General features: G+C 35.6%; 2 protein-coding genes across 6 annotated transcripts; both read left to right on the forward strand.

The window, feature by feature from the left end:
• The first annotated feature begins 785 nt into the window (after window positions 1–785).
• On the forward strand, window positions 786–6,199 carry LOC105949976 (calcium-dependent protein kinase 20). Of its 5 annotated transcripts, XR_016034126.1 has the most exons (10): window positions 786–936; window positions 1,100–2,443; window positions 2,908–3,051; window positions 3,141–3,293; window positions 3,474–3,589; window positions 3,927–4,094; window positions 4,269–4,493; window positions 4,570–4,681; window positions 5,264–5,414; window positions 5,734–6,199. XR_016034126.1 is itself a non-coding variant. In XM_088824983.1 (9 exons), the coding sequence occupies exons 1-9, from the start codon at window positions 1,573–1,575 to the stop codon at window positions 6,040–6,042; spliced, it is 2,244 nt and encodes a 747-aa protein (XP_088681109.1). In that variant the 5' UTR covers window positions 1,039–1,572; the 3' UTR covers window positions 6,043–6,199. The 5 variants fall into 5 exon arrangements, 2 of the variants coding, with proteins under 2 accessions (XP_088681109.1, XP_088681110.1); XR_016034124.1 differs by lacking the exon at window positions 786–936 and having other exon boundaries at window positions 1,039–2,443; window positions 5,253–5,414; XR_016034125.1 differs by lacking the exon at window positions 786–936 and having other exon boundaries at window positions 1,039–2,443; window positions 4,570–4,676; window positions 5,253–5,414.
• A 1,340-nt stretch (window positions 6,200–7,539) lies between these two features.
• On the forward strand, window positions 7,540–11,680 carry LOC105950000 (Sucrose-6F-phosphate phosphohydrolase family protein). The gene is made up of 9 exons (XM_012973318.2): window positions 7,540–7,824; window positions 9,028–9,111; window positions 9,192–9,491; window positions 9,666–9,767; window positions 9,861–10,055; window positions 10,157–10,447; window positions 11,118–11,304; window positions 11,391–11,437; window positions 11,540–11,680. Exons 1-9 carry the CDS (start codon window positions 7,705–7,707, stop codon window positions 11,633–11,635), a joined length of 1,422 nt encoding a protein of 473 aa, XP_012828772.2. The 5' UTR covers window positions 7,540–7,704; the 3' UTR covers window positions 11,636–11,680.
• The last annotated feature ends 388 nt before the right edge of the window (window positions 11,681–12,068 follow it).

Below are 12,068 nucleotides of genomic sequence, written 5' to 3' on the forward strand. Positions count from 1 at the left end.
ACAAGACCACGAACACATACACCCAAATACATAAAATTCACAAACCCCTCAACTTCTTCGCAACTCACAAAAACCATCTTCATCTTCTTCTTCACAACCCACACAAATACTTATAAAATGAAGTTAAAAGACAACAATATAGTAGTTTAAATGGAAGAAGAACCCAATGATGATATCAATATGTTAAACAAAATGTCACTTTGTACTTGGTAGTAGATTTTTATGTTCAAAAACATTGCATGTATTCTTTCTTGATATTTACCAATCAAAATCGTTGAAGTTTCGACATCTATACGTCAAAATTTCACAACAAATCGACATCTAATTGTTTTTAATTTTCAAAAAAAAATGAATTTTACCCAAATTTCGACATGTAAATGTTGAGATTATATTAAAAATCGACATCTATGCGTTGAAAAATGAATGCGTCAACCCAACAAGAGTCAATACATAATCACCCAAACCGTGAGCACCCAACACGTTGGAAGCAATTATATTTCAAAGGAAAAATTTAAACAAACTTGTTTGTTTGTTTGATGATTGTCTTCGAACGATCATGGGGTTCCTCCGATGATGAGCGTAGTTTCCAGTGATGACAAAAGTGTATATGAATGTGTATATGTACGTCAAAGGTGCGTGTGTGAAAAGCATGTTCGAGTGAGTGTGTGCGCCAAAAGTGTGTGATTGTGTGTGTATATGTTTATGAGCGTGAATATGTGTAAGTGTGAAAATTGCGTATAATGGATTTTAAACCAGATAAGTTGAGATACTAAACTGTACATAGTGAGTGAGATATACAATCTCATAAATTGAGATATTAAAGGATATAACTTGAATTGAAGATGTAATGAATCCAAATCCAATACACGTTAGATATTCGTGTAGGTTGATCCAATTACGCGGACAAACTTACATATTTTGCAAAAGTGATATCAGGTATATATATCACCACTTTATATGTTGCATTTATTGATGTATTAAATTTGTACATATTTTATTTTGTTTTTTATATATTAGAATATGGAGTGGTACCGTACTACCATGCATTGCATGTCATATCAAATTGATCACGTGCAATTTTAATATTACACGCATGCAGTCTGGTTCTGTTAATCGCCTGCTAATTTTGCGTGAAGGAATACATGTAAAATCCAATTCCAATTGATTTTACTGATCCCACTCGCGTTATCCGCCGAGTTGACTCACACACTCATGTTTCTCTCTACCGGCCAGTTTTCTCTCTGTGCTTAGATCCTTTCGCCCTTGCTTGAATTTTGAAATTTCGATCAATCCTACCGGGGCTCCGCAGTTGCATCTACTAATTAATCGTAATTAACGACGTCGAAGAATTGAGAATTTGAAGTATTTCGGCAATTTTTTTCTCTGCTTCAAATTGACGTTTCAGTCTTCAGCAAAAATTGCATCAATTCCCGGGCGTGTTTGTTTTAATTTGATCCGATCTCTGCATATCCGGCCAATGGCTGTACATTGTGGTTAAACGGATCAATAATCAGATGTTTCAAATGGTGAAATTTAAGAGGCGTTAGCGAATTTTTTTTTAGGGATTGTTTGATGGGGAATACATGCGTGGGCCCTAAATTGGGGAACAACGGCTTCTTTCAATCGGTGACCGCCGCCGTCTGGAAACCACGGCAGACCGAAACCCTACCTCCCCCAAATCAAGAGCAGGAAGCCAGCAGCGGCAAAAACAACAACAACATTGATAAAAACCAGAACACCACCGAGAGCTCCGTCAATTCAGACAGCAAAGGCTCCGGTTCCACTCGCTCCGATGTGCAGAGCACCCCACCCACTCCGATCAAAATCGCCGCCGACGAGGCCAAGGCTTCCGATCCCCAAAAGCAAGCAGACAATCACAACAAACAGAACAAGCCCAGTCATATAAAGAGACTATCGAGTGCAGGATTACTAGTCGAATCAGTTCTACAGCGGAAAACAGAGAATCTGAAGGAGAAGTACAGTTTAGGGAGGAAATTAGGGCAAGGGCAATTCGGGACTACATTCTTATGCGTGGAGAAGGAAACCAGCAAGGAGCTTGCCTGCAAATCAATTGCGAAGAGGAAGCTAACAACCGAGGAGGATGTGGAAGATGTACGGAGAGAAATTCATATAATGCACCACCTTGCGGGCCACCCCAACGTTATATCTATTGTCGGAGCGTACGAGGATGCGGTTGCAGTACACGTTGTGATGGAGCTTTGTGCAGGTGGGGAGCTTTTCGATAGGATTATACAGCGGGGGCATTATTCGGAGCGAAAAGCTGCAGAGCTTGCTCGGTTAATAGTTGGTGTTGTCGAAGCATGCCATTCGTTGGGGGTTATGCACAGAGACTTGAAACCGGAGAATTTTCTTTTTGTGAACCAGCAGGAGGAATCGCCGCTCAAGACCATCGATTTTGGTCTCTCCGTTTTTTTCCGGCCAGGTACTTGTTGACGGATTTTTATTCTCGAAAGTTGATTGAATTATGGATGCTTATAGTAAGTTATACTAGCTCGATGTTTTTTTTTTTATGGAGTTATGATCGTAACTTTCTTGGAGTTGTGGAGAATGAGTTTATACATTGTGGTTTGATATCCAACAAGTTGTGCATTTTTCACTATGGTATGAATGAAGAGTTTCAGAGTAAGCATTATGATAACCGATCTTCCGTCTCCATTCCTGCCATTTAAAGTTTCTATATAAATATGTAATCTTCTTTGTCTCCTTATTCAATTATAGACCCGATATTCACATAGAGAAACAAAATCTGCCAATAATCATATTTTTTTGTTTTTTAGAAAGTTCCATATCTGTACTTGCCACCTCTCTATGATTTCTGACTAATTCCCCGCATTTCGGTCACTCTTTATTTAAGTCCGATTAAATTCTGATATTGTATATTATCAGGTGAAACATTTATTGATGTAGTTGGAAGCCCTTATTATGTGGCCCCAGAGGTACTAAGGAAGAATTATGGTCCAGAATGCGATGTTTGGAGTGCTGGAGTTATCATTTACATTTTGCTGAGTGGAGTTCCGCCGTTTTGGGATGGTAACCAATTATTCTTGATCACTATAGTTTGCTAGCTATGTTTAATTATGTTTTATCTTTATCGAAGTTTCTTGCATGCTTTGTATCAGAAACGGAACAGGGAATTTTCGAGCAGGTTTTAAAAGGGGAACTTGACTTTATATCCGAACCTTGGCCTAGTATATCAGATAGTGCAAAAGATCTCATAAAAAAAATGCTTGTTCGAGACCCCAAAAAGCGCCCCACAGCTCATCAAGTTCTATGTGAGTGTACTGTACGTGAATAGAAAAATTGCACGAGTAATAAGTACTCCCAAATCATGTACTTACAGAACAAGCTTTGTTGCGATTTGCATGCTTATGCATATATAGATACAGTGTTTATACAACATTCTAGAAGGATGGGAAATAGCGTCTAAAATCCAAATATGTTTTCTCTCTCAGGCCATCCATGGGTACAAGTTGGTGGTGTAGCGCCAGACAAGCCTCTCGATTCCGCTGTTCTAACTCGTATGAAGCAATTTTCTGCTATGAACAAACTCAAAAAGATTGCAATCAGAGTAAGTCCTTCCACTGTTTTATTAAACACACCAATTTCAGCCGGTCGTAAGAGTGATTTGAATTCGTAAGGAGAAAAAAAAAGTTATTAATTGATTTATGTAAAGAAGCTGACAGTGTCTATCCGCATAGATGAATGTTACTACTATTAATACCCTTGAAAATGAAAAAACAAGAATCGAGGTTGTCTCTTTAAATACATATATCTTGTTCTCCACATCACATGAAACAAATGTAGAGGAAGAAAATTGTATCTATTGTTCGATACTCAATGTTTTCACAAGTTACAATGGGACAATTTCATGCTATATTTGACAAAAACTATTCTCTTATCCTTAGGTTATTGCCGAAACTCTTTCCGAGGAGGAAATTGCGGGATTAAAGGAAATGTTTAAAATGATAGATGTGGATAACAGTGGACATATTACCCTCGAAGAACTCAAGAAGGGTTTAGAAAGAGTCGGTGCTAATCTCAAAGATTCAGAAATCGTGGGCCTAATGCAAGCTGTAAGTGCAGAATACATCGTTTTTCTTCCCCCTCCCCCCCCCCCCCCCCCCTAAAAATTCCAATTGAGTTAGAAATAATTATCTAAAACCAAATTCTGATTGCATCCGCTCGATTTCATCTATCTTGTATAGAATCTATATTGTGTTCATTTTTCCTGATCGATAATAGCGCAGGCCGATTTTGACAATAGTGGAACAATAGACTACAGAGAGTTTGTAGCGGCAATGCTGCACCTAAACAAAGTCCAGAAAGAAGATCACGTGTATGCAGCCTTTTCGTATTTCGACAAAGATGGCAGTGGGTACATTACAAAAGACGAGCTTCAACAGGCATGTGAGCAGTTCGGACTAGGAGATGTTCACTTAGACGAAATTATCCGCGAAGTTGATAAGGATAATGTATGTATACTTTCTTTATTTTTATAGTTTACAGAAAAAAAAATTCCCACAAGTAACGAACTTCTGTTTATTTCAGGATGGTCGTATAGATTATAGTGAATTCGTGGCGATGATGCAAGATACGGGTTTTGGGAACAATGGATTGCAGAACAGTATAAGCATGGGGATGAAAGGTGCTCTTAGGTCTGGTAATTCTTGAAAAACTTCATTTATTTAATTTTTTTTTTCTAATTGTGTAAATGTATGTATACAAAATAATTTGAAGCATTTTGTTGTAAAGATAGTCAGGATTTACAACAGGATATCCTTTTTGACACACTTGTGTGATGTGTAGTGATTAAATACCATATTGATTTATTTATTTATTTATTATTTTTTAAGATTAAAAGAAAAAAACAAATTGAGACTTGTGTAAATTGTAATTGATATTTATTAGAAATTAGTTTATTTTTGTAAGTTTAATAGTCAAAAGATTCCCGGGATAAAATATCAAAGCTCAAAGTTTGCGGCTCTTCCCTTGTGTTAAAACACTTGGAGTTAGCCTATTGCTTTGGTTTGGAGTCACTTGAAGTTTCCGCTCCGAGCCTTACTTCGCTTACGCTTACGCGTCTAGATGAAGTTTTGCTCGAGAACGTTCCAATGCTAGTTGATGTATCTGTCGATTGTTACTATGACGGCCGTAATTTTATAGAAACATTTATTTACGTAATGTCTCGCTGCATATTTCAATTGGAGACTCTTAAATTGGTGCTGACACAGTGTCCCAATAGCATAAAAGAAAATGATGAGCTGTGCAATTTTCCTCAAATGCCCAAGTTGAAGAAGTTGTTCGTTGAATATGGTACGTTTGATGACGGAATTCTTATTACAATGGCTTACTTTACAAGGGCATCTCCTTACTTGCAGGAATTTGTTTTGGAGGTAGGTCAAATTTCTCCCCCATTTGTTTATATATACTATCTCCGTTCCTAAATATGTCTCGTTTTTCACTTGGCACAAGTCTTATCTATAAATTATAAATATATCTTGATTTTAGGAAATAGATGTCGTTAGACCAAAATATATTTTCTTAACTATTAATGTAGCATTGGAATTCTAAAGTGGTGGATAATATATAACAATTTTTTTTTCTCAAAAGTGACAGATATTGTGTAACTGTAACTGCTATAACTCTCTTTGTTATATTCTCCATTAATTGCGGGGTTCTTATCATAATTTTCTTTTTTCTCCCCATGTGCAGAATAAATTGCAAAACCCTTTGTTAAAAATTAAACCAGTGATTGGCGTGGTAGCTAATGTAAGGTTTCAGCACGAGCACATTAAAGTGTTCAAACTTTGTGGGTATCGGGGCCGACCAATTGACGATGCAGTATTGGGTTTCGTTTTGGAGAATTTCCTTGTGCTTGAGAAAATAATTGTCGATCCGTCAGGTGTAAATTACTGCTTTAACAAATATAGGCGCTTAAAATTGAAAAATGCTGCAAGAGACGTGGCGAAGCAACATCTTCAACCGCAGTTGCCTCATCGCGTTGAATTGGTTATTCTCTAACTTTGAAAACAAATCATATTATTATTATTTAACTTCGAACAAGCAATAAATAGGTTTTTCTTGAGATTCACTTCGAAATTTGTATGTTTTTTCCTTCTTTTTTTATTTGCTAATAATATTTATAAAATTGCAGCATAATTAAGAATTTAATTAAAATAGTAATTGTGTGGTTGGATTTGGTTAAATCTCACTTTAATAGTTGCTAAGCTTTATCTTGTGCTCTACGTATTATAAATTTATATTCAGTACGCATGTGTTATATTGAATTGCTAAAAAAATTACTGTATTATAAATATTAACAAAATTCTCTTAGAATGCATTTTTTAACATACGACCCCCTAATTAATAAATTTGTAGGGGTAGTTCACTTAAAAAATTGCATTATGTGAGAATTATCGCAAATATTTATTATACGCAGACCTTTTTAGCAATTCGATGCAACATATGGATGCTAAATGCAATAAACGCTTACAATTATTATTTTTAGATTTAAAAAAAAAAAGAAGAAAAAAAAAATTGAGACGTGTGTAAATTGTAATTAATATTCATTAGAAATTAGTTTATTTTGATAAGTTTAATAGTGAAAAGATTCGCATAATTTTGACATCCAATGAACATATTACAACTTGCAATCAAAGATGATGATGGGGATGCACTTCTGGGAATATTCGAATCTCATCATTTTGTTACACAATATAAGAACCCCAAATTAGGATAATAAAATAGTGATAATAACAACATTAATTATTATATATAATAAAAAATTGTAAAAGTTTTGGCCCGATTTGAAAATATTCATTTTTCTTTTTGCAAAATGAATTTACGTCTGTTATATTTTTCAATCTAGTCTTCTTCAATTTATAACATGATTTAATTTATTTTTTAAAACCAAAAAAGCCATATATACTTATGCATGTCTAATAAAGACCATATTTATATTAAAAAAAATAATAATAATAAAGAGCATATTAAATATAGGGCAAACTACCCCTACGTAATTTTAAATAATGAAAATATCCTTATGTTTAGGTAAACTTAACACCGTAAGGATGGACGTGTAAGATAATACATAGTTGAGGGAGATGATTGTAATTACCCAATTTTTTTTTTTATATTTTTTTTTTTTGGTAATTTGCGCTTTAATATAGTGACTCAGAGTGTCAAGTTGTCAACAATGTCACATTATTATTTCAAAGGAGAAATATTTATTTAAAAGAAAAAACATTCCTATTATAATATTATTAATGTGTGAGGTTACTGACTTCTGACATCACATATATATTTTATATATGTGGCGTAACGGTTGGAGCAAGAGAGTTTGGGACCCAAGTTCGAATCCCCTTGCCAACGGTCGCTAGGTCGAGCTTGTCACACATGGTTAGTCTAATGTGGTTTACATCTCTCGTATGGTTTGCAAGTTATTATACGAGAGTGTAGGTTTACCCAGTGCACCTATATAGTTGGCTGCGGGTTCCTGCATTAACAAAAAAAAAAAAAATAATAATAAATAAATAAAACACACGCCAGAATAAAGCCAAGGAAATTGGATCCAAATTTTATTTTATTTAAATTATTTTTATGTCCCTACAAAAGCAGAAAATTATCTAAAAGTCCCAAAAAATGAAAGGCCTACAATCCAATTTTTAACGGTTCCAATTACAGATGCCAGCATCTCTCACTCTGCCATTCCTACGCTACCATCAGATTCCAATTCCATCACCTTTCCACCTCACTCGCTGCTCCGCCACCACCACCACCACCACCGCCGCCGCCGTTTCTCAGGTGTATTATCTCTCTCTCTATACTCTATCCATTCGTGTTGCATATACATTATTCTGTATGTATGTATGTGCGTATGTCGGAAAAGCGAACACGTTGATCGAATCTTCAGATCGCGGGAGCTTTTTTTTTTTTTCTGTATTCCTTTCACAATTCTCAATAGAGTGAGATTCTTCAGTGTGATTGCTTTATCAATCGTGAGCGGGCATGTGTGATAGATATATATATTTTTTTTTTGTTATTTCTGAGTTTTGTTAGAAATGGAAACCTCGCTCTTGCGAATTTTTTTTTTGTATCGTAGTGGTTTTTGTTTCTTAATTTGTAAATTGTGATGGGGCTTTCATTTGAGGGTTATTAATTTGCCTAGTTAATGAAGAAGACTCATATTTCTCAATTCCAGTGTTTCTTTATTATTATTATTATTAATTTTTTTTAGTTGACAAAAATCAAAATTTATGGCTTTCTCCGCTGCCTGATTGTGTCGATAATCAAATTTGGATTTGTGATTCATAAGGTTGAAATATAGATGGGTTTTCTTTAGGCTCTAATTTTTTGCCTAAAAAATCGGTTATTGTGAGTATAAAGTGGCATCCAATCTGCTATCCTATCAAACCAAATTATCGGTAGTTCTGATGATTTTCCCTTGTAATCAACTTGTTGGCAATTGAACAATTGCACTTTGCAGAAATCTTTTAGACAAATGTATTATTGTGAGTTTATAAATAGACTTGAATGAATTTCGATATAGCATCATAGGGATGTGATGTGATGCAGTCTTTTGTTACATTCATCTACAATAGCATCAATAGTAACGGATATGGATATTATTGCCTCATTTTTGTTTAATTATTTACCGGTCTTGCTGTTGGATCCAGAAGTTTTGACAGATGATATTTGTTTTTTAAGGTCATTGTTTTCACAATTTTATCATGGAGCCTTTAGTCGTAAATTCTGTGGCCTACGTTTAAACTGCTCTTATAGTTTCTCTATTACTCTTTCTTAGTTGCATTCTACATGGAATATACGCATAGTCTAATTCGTATTCCAATTTTGAAAAATTTAGATTAAATTCGCATATCTTGTAGTGCTCACGCCTTTGCTTCACGAGTTGGTATAATCTTGCTTAGTACTCAATCAATGAGTAGTTAAGCACTGAGCTCTTTACATTTTAACTAACCACCTGCATGGTTACTTATTTGTTTGCAGAGTGAATCCACCCGTAGAAAAACAATGGATCGTCTGGCTGAGAATGCGCGCCTCATGATTGTGTCAGATCTTGATCATACAATGGTTAGTTCAGAGAGTTGTAATTGTCCTTTGTTATTCAGTTTAAGGATTGTTTGTCCTAACGAGAGACAATAATACTGCAGGTGGACCACCACGATGCCGAGAATCTCTCCATCCTTAGATTCAATGCCTTGTGGGAAGCAAATTACCGTGATAATTCTTTGTTAGTTTTCTCAACTGGGAGGTCTCCCACACTGTACAAGGAGTTAAGGAAAGAGAAGCCCATGCTAACCCCTGATATCACAATAATGTCTGTGGGAACCGAAATAACTTATGGTAACTCTATGGTACCCGATGATGGCTGGGTTGAAGTCTTGAATCAGAATTGGGACAGAAACATAGTATCCGAAGAGGCAAAGAAGTTTACAGAACTTACTCTTCAGGTATGGGAATAGAAATATCGTAAGGCTTGGATATTTCTCTAGTCAGACAATCCTCTCATATTCCGTGCACTAATCTTATCACACGTTGGATATGGTATTCTTTTATGCGTCGATATACAAACTAGCTTTTTCATGTCGATATTATTTCTATGACAACTTTTCGGCATTGTGCAGTCTGAGACGGAGCAACGACCGCACAAAATAAGCTTTTATGTCCAGAAAGACAAGGCCGAAGACATTATGAAATCTCTTTCGACGCGCTTGAAAGAGCGCGGGGTAATGAAATCTAGTACTTTTTGCTAGTTTACTCTTATATTCGGCCCTTTTTTCCACTCTCGTTAAACATGGCTTTGTTTTGTGATTTGTCAGTTGGATGCGAAAATAATATACAGCGGAGGAATGGACTTAGACATTTTGCCACAAGGTGCTGGAAAAGGGCAAGCACTTGCTTATTTGCATAAAAAGTTCAAGGCAGAGGGTAAATTACCTAAAAACACACTTGTATGCGGCGACTCGGGAAATGATGCCGAGTTGTTTACTATTCCAGATGTGTACGGTGTCATGGTTAGTGTTTCACCTAATGTTTTGGATCAACAATGTGATTATCTTTGTTTTGGTGGTTACCATTTTGCTATGTCGAGTAATTCTGATTATCTTTTTAACAGGTTAGTAATGCCCAGGAAGAATTATTGCAGTGGCATGCTGCAAATGCAAAAGATAATCCTAAAATAATTCATGCAACAGAGAGATGTGCAGCGGGTATTATACAAGCCATCGGCCACTTTAACTTGGGTCCAAGTACATCTCCGAGAGATGTTATGGACTTGTCTGACACTAAGATGGAGAATTTCGATCCTGCTTATGAAGTTGTGAAATTTTACATGTTTTACGAGAGGTGGAGGCGTGGCGAAGTTCAAAATTCTGAGCTTTATTTGGCGAATCTGAAATCTGTTTGTGTACGTGCGACTTAACTTTTCAATTTTCACCTGCTAGTTAAAAAATTGCGTAATGATTCATGCCTTGACAATTTCTGCTAGTTTCTGTTTGCTTTTGTCAAAATCTGTGTCGGAAAATTCAATTCATTTATATCTTATGATCCGCAAGGTACGAGGTCTTTGATTCCTGTCACATACATATAATGGAGATCTTTTCCTATTCACGTAGCTCTGGTGCAATTTCATTATTAAGAGCTGGTTCTGCAACTTTTAGTCTTTCTTATTACCAGAAAAATATTAAATAATAATAACTGACCGTTTCACAATTTCGCTACTTATATGATCTTATACTTGCTTTTTTGTTATTTTTTCCGACAACTGGACTCGTTTACATATGTATATTTTGCATATGGATACATACGAACTTTATTAGAGTTCAAACTTAATTGCTGGAGTTCTGGTTGGAGAAATTGAAATAGTAATTACATCCATTTGCTGCTAGATTCTTCACAGGATTATGCTCCTATTAAGCTTTCATATGGTGCATGCTTATTTCTTATGGTCAACTTATAAGTTCTACTGTGTGGACTGTTACCGACTCAAAGCTACTTTTAAACTTCCTTTGTGGATAATCTTTTTTTCTTCAATATCTGATGACTGTGGGCCCCACTTTCGATGTTGCTATTTGCAGTGTTCGTCTGGAAGTTTCGTTCATCCTACTGGAATTGAACAACCACTTCACGACTGTGTAAACTCACTGAGAACATGTTACGGAGACAAGCAAGGGGAACAATTTCGCGTTTGGGTGGATCAGGTTTTACCTGCACAGATTGGTTCAGACTCTTGGCTCGTCCAATTCAAGAAGTGGGAGCAATCTGGTAAAACCCTTTCTATTCCTGTTTTATTGTTTTGCAAGTAGTGCGTAAGATATTAATTACGAACCACGGCCATGTTTTTTTTTCAGGTGAAGAAAAGCAATCTTGTGTAGCAACTGCTGTGTTAAGTTCAAAAGTAAGTCGGTCGGTAAATTTTCTTGATCGAAAAAGGTTTCTTCGGTTTCGTTTTTGACTTTTTGTTTATAATAATAATAATTTCAATTTGGTTTGTTTTCAGGATGTAACTGTTGCAGAAGGGCTGACTTGGGTTCATGTTCATCAGACATGGTTGAATGGAGGAGGGCAAAACGGTCAAACAACATGGTTGTTCTAGAATGCCCAACCCCCCTTGCTCTGGAATCTCATCATATGTTCTATTTAAATAAAAGCAACATGTTATTACATAATGTTGTAGCTCTGAATGCTGTTTATTTCTCTTATTGTTGATTACTCATAAGTCATAATTTCTCATATTTAAGGGATACATCTAATATTTTTTCGATTATTATATGTACGACTACTAAGTCTATGAGATTCTACACTTGGTGAAATATAGCAGGTTTTTTTTGCATCATAAATTTACGTAAATAAACACTCACTAAAAAATATAGATTAATGGTATCTAACTAATGTAGCATCGACAAAACCACGACTACTATATGTCTATGCATTATTTATAGTAGAATTTGATTATCATTCGTACTTATTTTTAAAAAATGGACAACTTGGAAAAATGGGCTAAAATGACCTCATCACACATTTTAACT

This window comes from Erythranthe guttata, chromosome 10, assembly GCF_056151865.1.
Source record: "Erythranthe guttata isolate IM_541 chromosome 10, IM_541, whole genome shotgun sequence".
In the NCBI taxonomy this organism is placed as follows: domain Eukaryota; kingdom Viridiplantae; phylum Streptophyta; class Magnoliopsida; order Lamiales; family Phrymaceae; genus Erythranthe; species Erythranthe guttata.